The 22,033-nt window shown below is 40.2% G+C and overlaps 1 protein-coding gene across 6 annotated transcripts in view; it reads right to left on the bottom strand.

The window, feature by feature from the left end:
- The window catches only part of PROM1 (prominin 1), a 64,066-nt gene that overhangs the window by 30,737 nt on the left and 11,296 nt on the right, over window positions 1-22,033 (bottom strand). For 5 of the 6 annotated variants that reach the window (XM_086746410.1, XM_086746413.1, XM_086746411.1 and 2 more), the window contains exons 3-4: window positions 11,289-11,347; window positions 5,951-6,156 (exon numbers count right to left, since the gene is read on the bottom strand). In XM_086746410.1, coding sequence (XP_086602536.1) covers window positions 5,951-6,156; window positions 11,289-11,347 — 265 coding nt within the window. Of the gene's footprint in view, window positions 1-5,950; window positions 6,157-7,667; window positions 7,695-11,288; window positions 11,348-22,033 lie in introns of all 6 variants that reach the window. The other variant, XM_086746415.1, reaches the window with a different exon arrangement.

The raw sequence follows: 22,033 nt of genomic DNA, 5'->3' as shown, positions 1-22,033 counted from the left end.
ACTTTGACACAGCTACAAGGAAATGCTCATAAAATAACTGTAAAAAAGGAATATTTTAGATTTGAAAACTTCAGCAACATTTACTCTTAATGGCCCAATTTATTTACATAATTGCATAGATCTTCTAAAAGCACAAGAATAGTCCCTATTAATGATAAAGTAATATATAAGCATTTCCCGATAGTAAAACAAAGGGTGGAAAGTGAGCTAGACTTCCAGTCAGCACTGCTGCTGATTATTTTCTATTTGATCATTCCCTGCTGTAAAAGTCTAATTACAGCATGGCAGATCTGCACAAACATAAGTAAAAAGGCAATTAAAAGTCCCATCAGAGGCTTCAGAAGCTCTCTCAGCATACATGATCCTTAGGTTTTTGTTTAGTTTAAGTATAAAATAGACTTAAACAGAAAGATGACTTTTTGTTTTTAAGTATCTCGCACTCACATCAGCTAACCATTTAGATGAGCACCAGAAAAATCAAGAGTAACCACCAGAGTGGTAACAGCCTCAAAAGCAAGCTGACTACAAACCCACTTGATGGGTTAAGCACTAACTGTCCGCAGATTTAACTGGCAGACAGCACATTCCCTCTCAATACCCTCAGGATACATCCCCAAAGGGCAAACGCTGCCCAGAGGCTGCAGTCAGGTGCATTACAGGCAACTCCTAGCTGGCACATTTCTTCACTCTCTTACTTTGCACTGTCGTACACAGCTCAATACAAGAGCTTGAAAGGCTTGAAAGGCCATTACAGATGTCCAAATGACAAGAGAAGAGAGTCCCTAACACAAACCGTACTGTACTCCTCCCAGAACGTCAAACTTCCAGAGCTGGGGCGTCAAGACCACACAAATGCTAATACTTTTAAGTAAGAGAAAACCCATACCAGGCTCCCTACAGGGTAAAGTGTAAATGGTAAGTATAATTCTTGCTCCAAAGAATGGATGTTCAAAGGAAGCCACAATACCACCTCTCTTGTGTATTCGTGAGAATGAGAAATGAGACGGTGGAGAGCAAATGGGTACCTAGAATAACATGGTTTGCAAATTCTGGCGAGACAGGAGCAAACACCTTGACGATGCTCATCCCCTCTTATCACCGATCCAAAACCAAATCTTTATCTTTATTTTGCTTTTCCTATTTTAGCTTTCCCAAACGAGGTAAAGGCTTGTTCTCCCGGTAAAACTGATCTCAAGTACAAAAATTTTTACGGTCTGACAAATACTGTCAGTAGGAAAATTCTGATTTCAGAGCATTTCACAGGGAGAGATGGCAAGACTATACGCTACAGGTGCTGGTCCATTAGGACTGCTTCACTAACATTTTTCTTAATATCCAAAAAAACTCCAAACAGGATGACAGAGTTTGACATAAAGAGGTTGCTTCTCCACCCAAAATTTCACAGCTACGTCTTTAAAACTGGCTATTAACTACCTTCCCCAAAGACACTAACAAATGAAGGGACACCAACATTTATCTTACTATTTATTTAACTAATAGAAAACAGTATAGTTTTGTTTCCACTATGACCAGCATTCAAGCAGCCATTATCATCAGCTACCGCCCATGGAATGAGAGCTCAGAAAGCATAAAAAGCCAAGAAACTAAGTAACTTTCAACATAAGCACAAGCAAGCAGTTTCATTTTGGACACATGCAATACATTATTTCACTCTACAGTGATGGTAATTGTTTTTAATTTATTTTTTTTTTAAATCAGAAGACAAACTATCACAAGCTATCAGGAAAAGCAAACATTTGTGTATCACTTAGGTTCGGAGTTCATAACAACATCCTTGTTCTTTGGACAGCCAGCATTTTTATGTCCTTTCAATGTTATGCTCACAGAGCAGAAAGGTCAATGGGAAGCTAACAAAACAGTACTTTGTACGACTCTAGCACGATCATTTTTCTCTTCAGTCTCCTAAATGGAAGGAGTGGGAGGAAACAAGATAGCAGAGATGCTCTAAGCAGACAAGGCACATGGAACAATTGCAATGACATTCTGAATGTAACGAAACAAATACACAACATGAGAGAGGAAAAAAAGCTATTTATTATATAACTGAGCCTTGAGTAACATTCAATAAGCAGCTACATGGAGAAAGGCAAAAAGTGGGAATGAAAAGGACATGCCTTTTCTGTAACAGATTAGAGACCTGTTTAAACAGTCTCTTTAGGAGTCAGATATTCCACATTCAATTTCTTGTCAGGTCTCACAGACCAATATATATGTTACTAATCCAGTTGCAGGGAGGGACCTTTAGCTGCGCTTGCAAAAAATTTCAGGTCACAGAATAGAAACCCTGAACAGATTTACATACTGGAAGAATGCCACATTCCTCACTACTAGCTAATGAATTAAAGGAAATAACAAGCTAGAGATTTCTGTACCAACTTCTTCATCAGTTCTTTCAGATAATATTGATTCCCAGATTCTGAACCACATGCACTACCATCTCACAAAGCCACGCAGCCTTCTATGAAGCCTACATGTGGTATCTGCCAAGACACCAAGTATAAGCCTTGGCTTTCCCTAGCTTCATACAGAACATCCACAACTTCAAGAAAGAACTTTTAACATAGGCTTTCTTGAAAGGACAGAAAACTGACTGTGTTTTCCTATCCAATAGCCAGGACACTTTCTATCACCAGTATTAAATTTGGTATTGCAATGTATGCTTTCTTATAAATCAAATGTCCCTTCCTTGCCTTTATGATGTAGAGGAATAAAAGAAATTATATTTCTTTCCCACAGAAAACGTGTGTTTGCCTACGTTTTCAGACAACTATTAAATAAAATGAAATAGCAGGTCTCTGTCCCTAAACTCTCAGTTAACCTTTGAAGAAAAGCATATAATTGTTTCAATTATAAATCTGGAATATCAAATCTACTCAGCTACCTATTGGATAGATTATTTCTACATCTTGTGCTCTTTAGCAATAGAATCCTACTTTGCAGGACACCATTCATGTATAAAATCTGTGAATTACCAAAAACATTACATGTATTTCTGATTCAATCTACCAAAAGAAATATTTCAAACACAAAGTGCATGTACTGGAAATGACACGCTTAAGGCCTATCTACTTTAAGATAAACAACTGTGTACATAATCACAACTCTTCTGAATTGTTTCTTATACTTCTCCTTGAGGAAAGTATACTTCCCACGTATGCCCCAACTTCAGACAGTGCATCTACATAGAGTTGGTCTTTTTTTTTTTTTTTAATTTAAAAAAAACTGTAATCTTTGTATTTCCTTTACACATAATTCCAGTAAACTTAAGTATTAAAACCTCATCTTAGTTGCCAGAGCACTGTATCAGTGGAAAAGTGAGAAGAAAGAATGTTTCTGGCGATTAAAATCTACTAGCTAAAATCTACATTAACAGCATTCGTATGTCAGTGTGAACTTGCATGCTGACACATAGAAAAGCCATCCCCATGTTACCTGAGTTTTCAAGAGTTATTACCTGTGTACACAATCTATGGCAAGCATTAAGAGTCTTTCTCCTACTAATACTCTCTACCATGCACTTGACCTGTCCTTTTCAGGCAAGGAAAGCCAGTCTGGACGGAGAAGATGCAGAACATACACTTAGATGGTAATCCTGATTTAGTCCACCCCCTAGATATCCCTCCTGCTCCCTCCAGCAGCTGCCTGCACGTACATTCCACTGGAGGCCCCATAAAGCAAAGCTCCACTGGCAGAGGTGTGGGTTCGGGGTACTCTGATGGATGCCTGCCTTGCTAAACGCATCTTCGGAAGCTGCACAGCACTTTGTGAAGGAGTCTGTGGCATTCCAGTCACCTGGCAGGGATTCTTCCCAAAGGAGGCCTCCAATGCTGCATGAACTTTACACTATACTTGAACAATCTGTGACCCACCTTAGTGATTTCATGGTGCATCTTGATGTAACTCGGTATTAGTGGTGATCATCAAGTTTTTGTCGTTTTGGCTCTGTCTGCAAGTAGCCATAACCATTTTACTTGCACAGAACTAAACCATGTGATTGTTGTCACAGCTTACATGTGCAGCTGTGGCACAGTCCTTGAGAAGCTTGATTTTGGGAACAACTACTACAGGCAGATCTTCCACCTAAGCTGAAATTGCATGGTAACTTGGGGGAAAAGTAGAGAATAAATCCACAAGCAGACACAGTCTGAGTACAGTATAAGAAATGGAGAAACAGTTGTAAGTAAACCTCAGGCTTTCTCCAGTTCTTTTTTTTTGTTTGGGCAATGGCTACCCAGGACAAGACTGTCCTTTCGTGTTTCAGCACGGCAGTAAGCAAGCTGACACAGGCTTAAATAGATCCAGGCACATCACCTTCTCTTCCCTCGTGAAAGAAGATCCAGGAAGGGCAGCAGAATCCTGCTTTGTATGGAGGCATACTGGGGATCTGAGCTCTCAGTCAGGCTGGGGTCAGTAACATTAGCCTTGTAAAGTCCTGTCTTGCCTTGCACAGCACTCACAGCATTAGAGACTTAGCCAGGGAGTCATACAAGATTATCTTCACCTGTGGAAACCCACAGACAGAGCTCAGGCCAACTCCTTCTTTAGGGCAAGCATCTGATACTCCTGATGTCTTATAGAAAAGGAAAAAGGATGAGTAAAAGAGGCAGCTTCCCTAATCCTGAAAAGCATGCTACTAGCAATTACTGATCTCCCAGTCATGACCTGGGAGGAAGCATTTGCGAATGCTGGGTATGCTTAATACCCCAAGAATAGCTGGCACCAGATGTACAACTCAGAGAGACCCACAAGGGGGATGATCTCTTCATTTCTCTGCTGCCAGACAACATTCCTCAGCCATTATAACCAGAACATTGCATCCTGCAACGCGGTGTAAGGATAGCTGGCAAGCTCTGTGAACTACCTTCAGCTTCAGCATACTGGGAGATAATTTAATAACTTACTTTCTTCAAGGCCCCACTGTACTATGAAGAACTTTTGTCCTGTCATCATGGCAGGGATGCACCTATCATTCAGCTTTCTGGTCTTCAGAATACTCGTGTCACGTTTGTTAGTGATGCCTGCCAGAAAAGAGCATGTTCCCTCACCTGGTATCAGCGTGGTCTATATTTGAGCATAGGCAAGGCCTCAACTTGTCATGACAAACAACAGTAAAAAGAAAAAAAAAAATCTAGATTACAGTGAAATGGCAAAGTAAGTCCCACCTGACTGAACAGTCACACAGTATAGATTAAAAGACTTTTTTTTTTTAATAAAGTGACAAAATAAGGATAGTAGGCAAGTGAAAATATGAAGACGTTGAAGGAAAATAAAAAGCCTGAAAAGCAAACATGTTTTGAAAGTAACTACAGGGAAAATAAAAGTCTTGATTGAAGTCCCTCATCACCGATTACACACCCAGCACAGAACAGGAGTATGCTCCCAACACTAAGAGCATAAAGATGTCTCCAAACTCCAGGATTTTACAGTGAGTGCATGCATGGTTTAAACAACTCAGTACCCAAAAGACAATCCATTATTTTAAATCTGGAGGACATCATATACTGAAGGAGGTCACACAATTCCTTTTCTCACCACTAGTACACTATCAAGAACAAAGCAATACATTGTACCTCAAGTTCTCTATGGGATGGTAATTGAACACAGAACACAGTATCTTATGTTCATAAGTTTAACGTAACATTCTGCAATTGCGATTTTAAGACTTGCAAAAACTTCATTTGCTAAATTTAAGCTGAATTTTTTTTTTGTTTCACACCTACATTCCTCTCAAGTGAGTACATAATGACCTGTGGATAGCAATGGTAGCAGCATTTTTATAATGCAGTTACATTTTCTTTAATAAGCAATAATATTAGTCTAATAAAATAATTTCTGCACCTGTAGGCTAATACAGTAACATTATTTGCCATACGACACTGCAAAATTAGTGCTATACCAAGCTTCATATTGTTCTTTTTATTACACTTGCCTTATTATTAAAGAAGCAACAAAAAGAAATGTTGCAAAACAGCTCCTCTGACAGTCAGCATTTTTCTTCTGTCTTTGATGCATTTCCCCACCACAGTTGTCACAGCAACGACACATACAGAAGCAAAGTCCCACAAGAGGCAGTAACAAAACAAATAGCAATCCCAAGGCTGCGGAGATTATAAAACCAATTTCATAGTAGATGGCCTGTAATTCAGACAAAAATAGTGGTAATAGCAGATATCATACAGTAACTGCAATCAACATAGAGCAAATAATTAAAAATCAAACTACAGACTAAACCATCTAAGTTACCGAGGTTATGGACTTGGTGTATTTTGTCAGTAATTGACAACTTTTCTAACAAAAAAAGATACATAACATTGTAGATACTAATAGCGAATAATTATTGAGCTAGAATACTAGCTAGGTAAACTATAGGAGTGAGTGTTAAGAGAGAAATATGCTCACAAGAAATGAATGTGAATCAATGCAATTGAAATAGGTTAAAAATTAACGCGTCTGATTTCCTGGATCACAAGTTTACTGTTTCTTACATTTGTTTCCAAAAAGGCTCCACAAATGTCAGCAAGACTGACTAGATCAACATTTAATCTGAGAAGGGGGAGGGAAGCTTGGCTTATTCTCCTTTCTAATCAGTTATGAGTGTAAAGATTGAACCGCAAAGGGAAGTACTTCACTGGATGATAAATTGCAATGGCAGAGGTTTTTCCAAACTGCTGAACTAAAAACTGTTTAGAGACTGGAAAACATGAAGGAATGGGTTTTAAGCTCTCTCAGGTAACGACATTTATTCTGCTGCCAAACAGCAAAGTAGCAGCAAATAAAAGGATGCTTTCAAAAGCTGGAAGGAGTGAAGGGAACGATGCAATGCAATACTCTAACTAGCTTCTACGCTGGAAGGAGTGCAAGTGCCCCAGGAGAGAGAAGCTGGGCCAGGCAGCCCTGGCACAGCCCCACGCAAGGCGATGTGGCTGCCAAGGGACAAGCTGCGAGCTGGCCAGGCTGCTTCCCTCTGCTGCCAACACAAGCCAACGCATCCAGGACCCGATGGGGCAGGTGTCTGCTGCACAGCACGGCATGGGCATGCCCCAGTGGTCCTTCCCCGATAAATCTCTTTTCTCCCTTCCTTTCCCAACTTCAGGAGAACTAATTTGGACTGCTACTTTGAGTTCTCTTCTGTTTTACTAATCCACCAGCACAAGGGCAACTTGGCAGTTAAAAGAATTAAATTGAGGCTCTCTATTGTCCTGCAAAATAAGTTACAATTTCCCACAAGCTATCAATCATGCTCCAGTTCCAGCTTTGCTGATGCCCTTCCTTACAATTCCTAATTACCAACTGATCCAAACACAGCAACCAGCACTATTAGCTGAGTTGCAAATTTCTGACCTAATTACCAATTCTAGGATGAAACCTATTTTTTTTTAATTATTACTATTAACTACTGGTTAAAAGCTGTTTTCCCTTCTGAAGAAGACAAACTAGATGCTTGGAAGAAGAGTTTGGGTAGATTTTTTGCAAAAGAATTACCACTTTCTAGTTAGCTGAACACTTCAGAAATTATCTGACAAGATAAATTTAAAAACAGGTTAGATGAAAACACACAACTTAAAATAACATCAAAAATAATTATGGATGTTTTAATAGAAGTGGTGCATACAGACATGGTTACTACATCTACCATAAAACATTACCTGAAGAGTCAGGACAACATTTTCTGGCTGTGGAAGTCAAAACAAATGGAGAATGTGTGTAATACACAGGCAGCATGCACAAAAACAAATCACGTGAATAATGAATAATTAACCATGACCAAAACAACAACACAGACACAATAATAAAAAGCCACTGGAGTAAAATAATCCATAAAAGCACCATTAAGTAACTACAGAAAATGACTTACAATAAAATACATAGCAGATAATTTCTGGTTTCCTTGGCAAGTGAAAGGAATCTAGGATTTGTCGAACAAATATTTCCATCTTCAAACAACAGACCAGTTATTTCCTCACTGAGCATCTGCTTCTTATAATTCCCAGCACATCACAGAAGAGAAGGCCAGAGGTAGCATTACTTTGCAGCTTAGCAATTGCTTCATTAATTCCACCTGTCATAACTGACCTATGATATTCCTGACTAACTTTTTCTTCTCGACGCTTATTTTATTTCAGCATAAGAGCAGTAGTTTCAGTAGCAGTTTTGGGACCTTAACACATTACACGAAAAATTCACCCTCACTTTTAACTAATTATGTAGAGGTTTATTTTAAATTACTCAAAAGTAAAAAAGAAAAGGCATTCAAGAAAGACTGAAGAACTGTACTTATCAGGTTCTTAACCGTTTTCTTACCTGTAGTTTCAGAAAAACACTGGAAACTAAATATTTAATGACAGGAATTTGAGAAGAACCCAATTTCCCCTTTGTTTCCACAATGGAAATATAATTTCTTGTATTTTTCACCTTCATCTCTGTATGTTACCAACATCACAGCTGGTAACACTTTCCCCTTTCTCACAAGTGGAAGAGAAAAAGGAAGTGGACAAGCTGAAGAAAGCAAGACCCCTCAACCTAGAGCCTGATGTGTGAGAATCAGAAATGTTCTCAAGTTTTTAGGAATTTTTTTTTCAGAATCACACACACCTTTTTGAAACTTCTATGGTACAACATGCTTAAAACATTCCAAATCATATTTGGTACTATATTTTTAATGGGAGGAAAACAAATGCTCACCCTCCCTTAAAAATCTGGTACCAAGTGTGGTGTTGAACATTTTAAGCAAGCACATCTCCCAGGGGAAGTAAAGTGATGGCAGCAACAGTGAGCTGGCTCCCCCTGCGCAGGCATAGCAGCTGCATTCAGCTGCTGGGCTGTCCAGGCAGATTGCTGTCCCTGACAGGGGACGGTGAGACGTCAATGGTAAGAGTCCATGTGGGAACACAGGGACACACAGCACAAAAGTGGGAAGGGCCTCCTGGGTCGCTAACACATTCTACAAATAGGTTAAAAAACAAAAAAAAAAACAAAAAAACAAACAAACAAAAAAAAACGATACAGAGGAATGACAGCAGAAATTTAACAGGATAAATACGAGAAGCAGATTTCCTATTCTTGCTACTGAAGGGCTGTTCCCAACGCTTGGTGAGCACGTCCTCTTCTCACATGGATTTACACAAGGGGCCGATTTCTGCCCCTTTGCTTCTGCCATAGCACCATCTTTTGCCCAAACAGCAGTTTTTTCTTCCTGACATCTCCTCTCCATATATAAGGAGTAACCACACTCCTTACCAACTCTTTTCCTAAGCTAAGCAAACACTTCCAGTCTCCTCTAAAGACCTGTGTGTTTCCCAGATTGCCCTCATCGACACTTTCTCAACCCATCCTAGTCCAAGTACATTCTCCCTAAATTAGAGTGATCAAAACCACAGGCAACATTTCTAACTACTTACTCACAGCCTTCAGTGACATCCACACTTCCCTGTCCCCATTGGAAATTGCTCCAGGGGCACATGTGCAGCCGTGCTGGCCTCTTCACAGCTACCTCTCACTGATGCTCCTGTCTTCTGAGGGACGCTCTACTTGTCCTGATATATTTTCCTTTTCCAAACTTGTTTTAAAGTTTTGTATTCTATTAAGGTCAGAATTAGCACCTATAAACAGCCTATATCTGTTTTGCTTCTTAAGCACACCAAATACTGTATTTGCCACCCAGTATTTTAACAAGTGCCTCCACTATGCTGGATTACAGCTGTCATTAGTCTCAACTTTCTCATTACTTATGCACTGGTTACTAAATACTACACTCCTGCTCAGGTATACCACTTACAGTCTAAAGGTTTTGCCCAAAGACACTGCCAACCAAGTCCACCCTACATTCCTCCCTGCGTGCGCAGGCACAATCTGTGATGCGACTCTCTCACAGAGCCCCACCAAACAAGCACGTGGGAGTCGCTTGATGCAGCGTAACAACAATACCTACACACTCAGACGTCATGCAGAGGTTATCAAGCTGGCTTATTGTCAGGAAGATGTGGAAGCACAAGGCTTTCCCCCTTCAAATCTGAAGACAATTCAGGTCGTCCTGATTCAAGGCAATAGCTCAGCGCCTGTATGCCAAGTGCCATATTCATCTTCCTGACAGGTACACCATACTGCAGGGACTACAAGCAAGTGGTTCATACAAACTAACTTGTCCAGTTAAGGTTCCTCCTGCAGGAACTCAACCAGTGATACTGCTTCAAAAATGGGCTATGGTCCCTGTAGGAAAACAACGGAAGCTTGGCAAGGAGGCTTGTAAGCACGCCCAAGAGACCTGCAGCTGGGGTGTAGAAAAACACATACATCATACTAATTGTTGGACAAGTAAACAAGCCTTCTGGGTTGGACAAGCAGAACATCTGTGTTTAGATAACTTAGGTCTGGGATAGACTCAGAGACACCCTATCGAACATGCTTAAGGTGCCTGCCCTGCTGTGAGAAAGATGAAAGCACAGTGGTAAATCATGCCTGCACGAATCCCTGACACACAGGGGAAAACAGCAGCTTCAGTAACTCTCCAGCAAGGACGGAGCACTGCAGTGCCTGCATTCCCACTTGTGTGCCTCTGCCTGGGTGCTGCTTCGGAGATCTCCTGGTTTGTGAGGGAATGAAAATAAATTTACTCTTTGCATTTCATCCATGGTTTTGTGGCTGGTCCTGCATCCTGCCTGTGTCAGCTCACACAGTCCTTGAGAACAGCCTAAAATCAGATGCATGTTACATTCTGTCTTCTCTTGCTACCAGATACCTAAGAATTTCAGCTGTTACAGGATAATCACAAATCTAAAGACAGAATGGAAAATATCCTTGATGTGATTAGCGTGCTACATAAACTAAAATATATTTTATAAGTAGGCTATGGAAGCTCTGTTTTACAAAGCATCAGAACCAGCATATAAATTCAGCTTTTTGAGGACAATAGCTGAAGCTAACATGAGAGCTGAGCAGTAATGGTTCTCTCTAAGCGTTTTTAAACAAAAGCAGTATTTTTCAGTACAAAGACCCTTCAACCTTTGTGTAACAGACACCACATCATATTACAGCTGGAATTTCTAAGTAAGCCTTAACTATGCATAGCTTCTTTACAGCAGCTTTGTAATGTTTTTTGAAAGGTTTTAGGTCCTATATTTTGTATTAAACCATCAGACTTGTTATTCATAAATTTCATTCTTCCATCCTGTTAACACCACTTTAAAATACTATTTCCTGTTTTAGAAACAAAACTGAATTTCAAAGCCATTGTTTTCATTATTTTATGTAGACACATACAGACAATTTACCTTTTGATAATCGCCCTGTGTATTTCCAAACTTCTGCTGTGCTAGTTTTCTGATGAGATCTGAAAATAAGCAAGAATAGTCCAGAGTTTTAAACAACAAATTATATAAAATGGGAAAGAGAATGGTATGAATTCTACTGGTAGGTAGGCAAGATGAAATTAAGAACAGACATCAACAGGGTAGGCAAGCACATAAGTGTTTCCATAAATCTGTCTAGCAACAACATTTTTAATCAACTGTATACTTTATGAGCTCACAGGAAGATAAGGAGGTTATCTATCAATTAATCAATTCTCACTGAAATACAGTGAAGGTTTTTCCGAGGTCATCCTCTGTACCATAAAATCATTATTAAAAGTTAATCACAAACTTTCAATTACTTGGACAATGTTCTGGGTATCAGTTTTGCTTCATGTTTATGCAAAGTACCTACAAGCATACATATATATATATACACACACACACACACAGCATTAGATACATAATGTGCAAAGCAAGCATGTTAACAATGACTTCTTGACTGAACGATACAAGGAAGAAGGCCATCTTGCCAACATTATCACCATTATCACAATCTTTTTTGGGTTTTTTTGGTCACCTCTGGACCAAAACAGACTTGGCATAAGAGCATCCCACACCACCAAAACAAATCAGAAAGCCTACCATGTGCTAACTTACTGTGTGTGCAGCAACATCTAACACACTCATTTCTAACATTCACAACATAGACATAATACAGTAACAACCAAAAAAAGAAAGTAGGCATTTAACACAAATAGTGCTGCTTAACATTATAAATATCATTTTACCACACCAGTTTCTTTCAGTAAACCCCAGCAGCTGCAATGAATGAATCCCCTTTTTGGAACATCACCAGTCTACCCTTACTGAGGTTTTGACAACCCTACGGGAACTACGCTGGGAACTGGGGCTCCTGGTCATTTCTGTGACATCCTGCACTTGAAGAGGGGCACCACCAGCTCTGCAGAACCTCTGCTTCAGAGCGTGTGCTCCATACTATGCTGTGCAAAAGCAGGAGCATTTAGATGTTTGTGAGAAATGAGTGACTGGACTTCTGGTCTCCTCTGATGAAGAGGAAACACATTAGATGAAGGAGCATACTACACCTCAAAGAGGAGCACTCTGCCCTCCGTGTTCATACAGAGCTGGACTTCATGGCACTACTGCCTCATCGGTAGTCTCCCTATATGCAAACAAATATACTTCATAAAAACCTCCACTGAGTTACCTATCCCAGGGATCAATACAGGTCCTGAAGGTTCAGAACTGACTGCTCACCTCTCAAAAATCCAAGCCCTCTCAAAATTTATTGTAGCACTTGTGAAACATGTTCAGGGAGTTCACAGGGGCTGTGATCTCACTCCTCTCTAATCCCACATGTGGCTCACAAAACACCAAACCCCTAAGCAAACAGCACCCACAGTCCTCCCTCCCCAGTACCCTGCAGTGGGAACATTGACTTGACTGATCTGCAAGTGGAAGAGATCCTGAAGAGTTCCTTGTAGAAAACTGTGTCCAAGGAACGAAAACACGGAACAGCAAAGCAACCGCCGTTTTAAAGAAGGTACTCCCTGCAAGGAGGCTGCAGTGAGCAAGACTGTCAATTAAAAAATAAAAATAATAATCTGTTAACATATCACAGGAGTGTCAAGCTGTAAATCATCCACAGATGGGAAGTATATTCTAAAATGCAGAAAAAGTTCTAGCAGTAGATGATCAACATGTTGCCCAGAGAGGTGGTAGATGCCCCATCCCTGGAAACATTCAAGGCCAGGTTTGATGGGGCTCTGAGCAACCTGATCTGGTTGGAGATGTCCCTGCTCCTTGCAGGGGGGTTGGATGGGCCCAACCCAAACAATTCTGTGATTCTAAGGACTCTCTGCAGTGAGGCAACCTCATTTTGGAAAGACTATGTATATGCCAGAAGATAAGGCTACCCATAGTAACAGAAGTAAACCCAAAGCATACAGAGAATAAGCACCCAGGAAGAACAAGAGTTACAATCTATGCAAATCCTTTCAAGTTCTGCACCTTGAGAGCCAGGAAACCGGTGAAGGACAGGACACACACCACTGCATGGGCAACACACAACTGATCCACCACTGCAGCTGAGACATCTTGCACAGTGAGATCGAAAGAGTCCTCCCTGCATCAAGCCCATTCCAGGGCAGCATCTATGTTTCCTGGGGAGTTTCAGTCACAAGGACGGTATAGTGCCAAGTGAGGCAGAACTGCATAAACCCCAAAAATGTAATTCACAGTGTCTGTTAGATATTTTTTTTTCTGCTTCATCAGAGGTAACATTTCTTTCTTCTTGTTAATATCTATATACCTACCAAGTAAGTAAATTTAAGAAACACTGGTCCATAAAATACATAATGCAGTGAATTTTCTCTACAGCTAGATGCCTTTTAGCAAGCAGGAGAAGAAAAGGGCTAAAATAACCCTCTTCTTTACATATTTATTCAACCATTTAGCACTGTGTGACAACACACTACAGAACAGCTGCTAAAGAGAAATTTCTACTAACTGTAATCAGAGTGCAGTGGGAAGGAAGAAAAAGGAATAGCTCCTGTGATCCTCAATGGCAGGAAGCAGTACAGACCATCTGCATGCAAGTGGTCAAACACGGGAGCCAACGGCCCAGGACTCTGTGGTATTGCCCTCCTTGCTGCTACTCCAGAGCCAAGCAGGAGAGCCCCCAGCAACCTGTCCTTACTTCCAGGCTGCTCCTAACTCAGAGATTCATCTTGCTTTGGAAAAGGGTTAGACCCAGAAACCTCTGGAAGTCCCTTCCAATCTAAACTATTCCAAAGTTATTCTATAGTCATGTTGACCTCTTGTTACAAATTATTTAACGGAGGTGTGATAGCACTGCCAGGAAGCATGTAAGAAAGCTAAATTTTATTACTGTTAAAAGCTTCCTTTGATAAGTTTCCTACTGTCGGGAATCACTACAATATAAAACTTTAAGAGCATTAGCCTTTCCTGTTAAATAGAAGTCGAAAGATTTTACCCATTCTTCTAGTTGAACATCTGTCCCCATCATAAATTAAAATGAAAATTAAACAAACCACCATTTTACATCGAGTTTTACATACATCTATACACACATATATATTTATGGACATCCGTATGCCTTTGTGTACGCATATGTAAAACTACTCAAGAGGAACAGAGGATGGTTGAGGCTGAAAGGAACCCCCTAAGAGTGTCCGGTCCAAACCCTTGGCTCAGCACAGTCACCCACCACAGGTTACTCAGGGCCATGTCCAGTTAGGTTTTGAGTATTTCCAAAGAGAACATCCAATACTTTAATACAAACAAACCCCCTCCCACCCCCGCTGTGATTAGTTGCTCAGAATGTTCCTGATTCACAGGTTTTATTTATACTGTTTCCATAATTCATAGCCTGCCAGTCAAAAAAAAAAGAAATTACAGAAATCAACCAGAACACACTATGACAAACTGATAGAGAAAACAGCATTTTCAATGAATTTTTGAAATTTAGAGGCTCTAAAGCCTGTTCATCAGAAACTGAAAGAACTTTAGGTTTATAATAAACACGAAAGCCTGAAAATAGGTACAAAAATTTCCCATGTGGATTAAGTTAAATACTAAGAATAATACAGGTTTCACGCATAGCGCAACAGCCAGTATTACAGAGCCCATTTTTCCCTTCAGTTTTTCAGAAGGTGAGATCTCCCTGCTGAATGAAGATTTACTATTTATATGACTTTGTAATGATTTTTTAGAAGTAATGTGAAGCTTCAGGGTGTTTTTCTCACCAGGCAGCACACAGTGATTGACCACTTTTTGTCATGAATCTACTATTTCAATAGCCTTCAGTATCAGCCAGATGAGACATTCCCAGTGAATTAGTTTCAAATGAAATACAGAAATCCCATATATTCCCATTAAAAAAAAAAAAATTTGGCTATAACTGAATGTGAGATTACCCGCACTTACTCACCCACACACCTGTAAACACAAACTTGCCTTAGTGGTTTTCCAGAATCCAGAACGTGCACATTAGGTTTTACACACACTCACAGTAATCACTGTTACTACTGCAGCACTTAAGGGACAAGCAGGGGAAGGTCCTGTGCCAGGTACTATGTGTAAACACAAGCATCATGTTTTCAGGTATAGCTACCCTGCTCACTGCAGCAGTGAAGAGACACCTCAGCTCAAATTTAATTCAGCCTGTGATTTTCGTATGCTTTTCTGAAGCACCTTTCCCCCTTAGCTAGAACATCTCATCTCTAGCATTCACGTATGTTTTTATTTAAAATTGAACTAAAGTAACTCCACACGACTCTCTTCTGCATTATTGGTAAGGCACTACCTTGAGGCTGATTTGTTTCAAATATAAACATGCTAGGAAGGTGTGATAAAAAGCAGTGTCCTCTATTTCCAAATTAATGGGATTACTTCCAAAATCTCGGCTTGACCAGCTGCGCACATTGTTTCACAGGACCAGTAATCCAAGGCTTTAGCATAGAACATTTTATCACTGGGGTTAAAGAGATTTACCTTGTGAGGCTCATTTACACGGCTAATGACATTACAGCTGTGCTCTGTCTCCTTCCTGTTCTCATCACACATGCGAAATGCCATCTGCCCTAGTAAATCTAACTAGCCAGATGAACTGTTAATTTACCAATGCAATTTGTCATGAAATATTAAGCACCTCTGAGAAGCCTCGGTTAAGAAAACAATCACCAAGTCCTGCATTGCACGCGTATTGTGTACATACGCTCAATATCTCGTTACCCAGACAAGAAAACGCAGTTAGCACTAGGCTTGCTTCTTAGAACTGCTCTACAGAAAGGGATAGTAAAAATAATAGAGATTTTAAAATAAGCTGTCTGGCTATTAAGTACCAACATAAATTAGTTACGAATTCTTCTGCCAAGAAAGCTTTTCAAATCTAGGTGACAGGAAAACAGTTGGAGTAAAACCTTTGGAAACGTTATGCTTCATCTTTACTCAAACAATTCCATTGAGCTCATTCAGTTATAGTGCAACTCTAGCATTAATCAAATTAGGCCAGAAATTAATTTATCTTCTTATGCATAATATAACATATTAGGCTTCTATTCTGAAAAGAACTTCAAGCAAACCAGTAAGAACCATGACTAAAGCATTCATGTCATAGATTCATAGAGCAGTTTAGGTTGGAAGCGACCTTAAAGCTCAACCCCTGTGCCATGGGCAGGGACACTTTGCACTAGATCAGGTCACTCAAAGGCCCATCCAACCTGGTTTTAGACACTTCTAGGGATGGGGCACCCAAAACTTCACTGGACAACCTGTTCCAGGGCCTCATCACCCTCATACGGAAGAATTTCTTTCTTATATCTAATCTAAATCTACCCTCTTCCCATTTAAAGCCATTACCCTCTGTCCTATCACTACATGCCCTTCTCAAAAGTCCCTCTCCAGCTTTCTTGTAGGCCTCCTTTAGGTACTGGAAGGCTGCTATAAGGTCTCCCTGCAGCCTTCTCTTTGCCAGCCTTTCTGTGACTTTTGTTGCACTGAATGGAGATTTTTCAGAACAACAGGGGAAAACTACATAGATAATATATATGATAAATTAATAACTGCTTTAATGCTATCTCATTCTAATGCATATCAGTAATTTAATCTATAATAGAGTCAATGAACTACACACACTGAACTCCAGATTCAGAAGGTTCACTCCTCTTCACAATGTCTCCCTCAGACAGACTTCAGCCATAACCCTTGTCCTCAAACTAAGACGAAAACCAGCCTTCTCAGATAAATTCTCCCCACAACTTTCAGGCAAGCTATCTCTCTATAGAATCCCCATCTTTTTTACCTTGAGTTAGTGAGAACATCAGGCTGGTTCAGCTTCCACCCTCCCGCTCCTTGCAAGAGGCTGGCCATTTTGGCCACCTTTCCCTCCAGCACAACTTCTGAGTGACACCTGCCTTCCCTCACTTCTGAAGCCCACACACAAGACCACCTACTTACACTACAGAGATGGTGAAAGGAAATTCCTCTGTTCAATCACCTGTTTATTCACCTGCACTAAAGAAATAAGGTGCAAAAACTATAACCCTAAACCATCAGCAATGTCTTTGGACAAGAAAAAAAAAGGCAAGTAAGAAACAAACCTTACTGCTGTACCTCACAACTGACATGCAAACTGACATACCAAGCCCTAGAACTTGGTATTCTACAATGGCTGGAAGAAGTTGTTTGAATGGAAGTAAAAAATGACAAATACATACTAACTTAAGCTTAAGTATTTTAACTTCTCGTCTCATCTGCTACTGGAATCTGCCTTTTCACCTTCTTCTGCCCTCAGTATGCTGTTTTCTCTCATCAACACGATCATCGCCCATTCCCATTCTCTGACTCGTCATTCTTTAATCACATGTTGATCAAAAGCAAGAGAAATATGCTTGTCCTACAGTACTCTGGCTTGGTCTCAAAATGCAGCAACACACAATATGACACAAGCAAAAACACAGTAAATGCATTTTTAAAGTCTCAGTGGACTTGTAAAGCACATATTGCTTTATTCATAGTTGAAGGGACAAGCTACTAGACCACCTAGAAATGAGTCTTAGCTTAACACTGGACGGAGTGAGGGGCAACGTGAGAAGGGGCAGAGCTGCAATATGAAGTAGGTAATGATGTGATGCAAAGCTATGAGCAGGACTGAAACTGTAGGAGTGGTCTAACCAGGGTGAGCTTTAAACAGACCACAGGCAGGACAGTTCCTAAAGATGAGGACAGCGACAGCTGCTGAAGGAACCAGGATGTGAAATTAAGATCACCTCTGCACCCTCCCTGACGGAAAATACCATTGATCCACTGAAGAAATAATACAGCAGTGGATCAGATAATAGTAACAGTCAATGAACTTCATTCATGCACACAAAAAGTTCCCCAATTTCCCAAAAATATGGATGAAACAATGGAAGTTTTATAAATTTAGCTTTCTCAAGGTTGTTACTAGTCAGGAAGATCAAGCTGGTAATATAAGTCTTCCATAGAAAATCCTGACACCTTACAGCTGCCCCAAACTTGAGTTTATTCCCTTAGTGCAGTCACATTTTCTATTTAGGCACATTCTGCTTTCCATCAACATGCACAGACAACGTTGAAGAGCCTGGTCAGGAAATGGTTGAAAGAAAAAAAGAAATTGCAACAATATTGACTGTTATGGGACACCTAGAATGAAAGATTTCTCCTTTCAAAATAACCTTTGCAAAGATTTTCTAGTTGTTCTTTGCTACAAAGAAAGTTCTGTTCTTGCTGAAGTTTTGGAAAAAGAACAAAAAGACAGAAGCCTTTAGAAAAATCTTTGCTTAGGAGGCCGCAATAAATATGCATATATCATGCAGACACAAAGTCAAATAGAAAGCTTTGAAGAAGTATTCCCACAAAAACTGCATTCTCTCATTTTCTGAAGGCAATAAGACTTCTGTAGCGTATTGTTTGTGCCACAGCAGCTATTTTTTGCCACTTATTTGTTTGCAGTAGCTACCTAGAGTTCCCTTTAGGCCACCATCTGGTAAGGATTTACAACAGATTACAGGCAAGGATTTAACTTGGTGCACTGTATATCCTTGTCTGTTTTAGCATGCTGCAGGGACTGAGCAACTTCATGATAGTGTGGGTTGTGCAGACATATTGGACTTTAACTTTGATCAAAGTAGTAAATATTTAGACTGTAGGAACAACAGCATTTCTCCTACTCATTTCTCTCTTCAGAAGTTGTAAACTATAAACTGAGGAAAGCATAGATCTTCTCTTATATTATATAACCTGAATTATTTAAAATTTGAACACAGATAACTGGGAATGAGATGCTGTAGCCCTGATGGTACCAGCTTTTAGTTACCTCAGTGACTGGTGTTCCGGCAGCTTCACTGAGATTCCTCAAAATTCCCTGTTTTCCAGTTTCTGCAAGGGCCACAGTTTTCCACATATGTTCGATAACTGTGGCACAGATATTGGTTCAAAGCACTACAGAGACCACTACTCCTCAAAAATGAAAGCAAAAGTTGCTACTCTGAAGAAAGTTAATTAGGCCTCAAGTTTGTATTTGTTTTGCACAGGTACATCCAGGCATCTTTCACCTGAGTTAAACAGCCAATGCAATACTTAGCAGTAGTAAGAACATTCACAATTGTAATCACTGTCTAAAGTTCACAAAAATAAAATAATTTGGTATATTTTCATATAAAAGAAAGGCTAATTTTAGGCTAATTTTATCTAATTATGATGGTCTGTAAGAAAGAGGAGAGAAAGTCACATGACTGCTTTTCCAGCAACAGGCAGTATCCATTCAGTATCTCACATGATTAACACAAAATGCTTCATAACAGCAGAGATGATGAAGGAATTGAGAGGTCCCTTAGAGGTTTCTGAACGCGTTATTCCAGTGAGTGCAGTGACATCCTCCCTCTCTCTCACCGTCAGTTCCATGAACTACAAGTTAGAAAAGAGAATGAGGTTCAACACTACACAGATAGATAAGCTTGTACAAATTAAATCGAGGGGGAGGACAGACAGCAGAGTAGCTGTCCTTGTTAAGCCAGGAAAATCATGGAGCCTCAGTAGAGTGGCCTGAAAACCCAAAGGATGTCTGCACTCCCAGATAAGTTTCAAAGAGGTTCACATACGATACACACTACCAGAGAATGTGGCTGACCTAAAACCTATTCCATCTCACTTCTCACCATACAAGATGCTGCAGGTATGCTTTGGAAGTCTCAAATAAGCTTTCATGCTTTTAATGGTTTAGATTTCCTGACTAGTTTTATTAACAGAGGGAGGGACACAAAGAACTGCCTTCTTCACATAGTGTACTCTGACTGTGACTGTACACTGGCATCTGAAAGGCAAAACCTAGGCTTTGACCAAGTTGACGCCCAAGTTGCTTATCTCTTTGCTAAGAGATACTAAAGGGAATGGCCAATCTTTTGGCCAGCTGCACCCAGAACTCATTCCCTGCATATCGAGTCAGTGAATGCTGTTGCTCAGCTCTTTGGTTATTGGCTCAGCTCTCCCATTAATGTCTACAGACAAACGGAACTGGGCTGAGACAGGTTCAAGCACTGGCCTGGCATTGCTTATGCTGTACCTGTATGCAGGTTTCCTGAGACAACTCAATACCTCGCTCAGAAAATGTCCAATGCACTTGCCAGAAAGCATTCCCAACAGAGAGAGGACTGTCTGATTTGGAAGGGGCAGAAGGCAGTTTAGGTTTGGGAAACATGAGCTGAGTCTCAATACCACACAGATGTACACCCATTTTATTTATTATTGTAATCAACACTACGGCTTGAGATGCCCTCCAGCCTATTGCCATAGCCATCTGTAGTAATGCCACTTCTGAACACCCCACAGAAAATAATCCAACTCCCTCAAACTCTGCTTGAGGTTCATTTTTATTAGTTTCTCCCTTTTGTCCTAACAGTGTTGAAATTATGAAGCTGGACTGTCATTCACCAATTGCTGTCGAGGCATGTTTTCTCTCCTCGGCACAGCTGGCAGGCAGTATTAAACCAGATCAGGGTAAGCACTGAGCATCCTGTAGAGAAAGGACTCCAGATGTGTGCGTAGTGCAAGATTTTTACACAATCAGCTATGCTACACTGATTAAAAAGTGACTTGCATATTTTCCACATAAAATGTGTCTACAAAATAGATCCTTTGTTTACATAATCCAAAAGAAGCAGGCAGGAAGAGATAACAGAAGTGTCAATGTCTGCAACTGTAGCTTTCTGCAGTAACCTCTAGGAGATAATCTGTATAAGCCTCTCCTCCCTAAAACCTGTCTCCTCCTTGTCCACAAAACCCCTTTTGACAAGCAATCTGTGAGATAGTCTGCAGTTTGGAATAGTTCAGGGAAAAAGGAATTACATTCCTGACACCTAAGAAAATAAAAAAGGCAGGCCTTAAATCTGCTTCAGAAACATTCTCAGATTGTTCCTTGTTTACATGGGGATGTCATCAAGTAGATCATCTCAACTTCCCAGCACGAAATGAGCAATGATTTTTTTAAACACTGTTTCCTTAAATGTATATGAGTGGGCAGAGAAAAGAAGAGGCTAATTTATCTTGTACCTTCCTGCTGCTCTATCATCCCCAGTATTTCCAACATTAGACAAGACATTTCTTGCAATGTATATACCATATTACCAAATAAAGGAGCACTGTAAGTTCCCTTTCTTATCCCAGTTTTACCCAATGAAACCACCACTACCTGCTATATATAACCTCTGTCAATGAAACCTGCATTTTTGATATACACACTTCAGCTACTACTCTAAATTTACGTCACAGCTCTAGCCACAGTGTTGGGGGGGGGGAAAAAAAAAAAAAAAAAAAAAACCAAACCAAACCAAACAACAGTTACAGGGATGTGGTGAAGGCACTGACTCTACAGCTTACTGAAATTGTCATTTCACAACACAGCTTAGCCAATCTAACAGCTAAATTACTAAAGGGCAGGTCTTGCTCTTCCTCCATTCTTCTCAGTTCCTGTGCTAGCAATTGCACCCGTGCTCCCAACCCAAGCCTTGGGTACCTGAGCAGAGCCACAGTCCTTTCATCGCATGCAGACATGCCCAGTTTTCCTGGGAAAGCCTCAAGTTTAAAAGGTTTATTACTAACAGGAAGCAAAACTAAAGTAGAAACGGGCAACCAAAAACTAAACAGTTACAAAATGCAAAGTA

Source organism: Chlamydotis macqueenii, chromosome 4 (genome assembly GCF_036417535.1).
Source record: "Chlamydotis macqueenii isolate bChlMac1 chromosome 4, bChlMac1.mat, whole genome shotgun sequence".
NCBI lineage: Eukaryota > Metazoa > Chordata > Aves > Otidiformes > Otididae > Chlamydotis > Chlamydotis macqueenii.
Note: the sequence above shows the minus strand (reverse complement) of the source record. Positions and strands in the feature narration are given on the sequence as shown.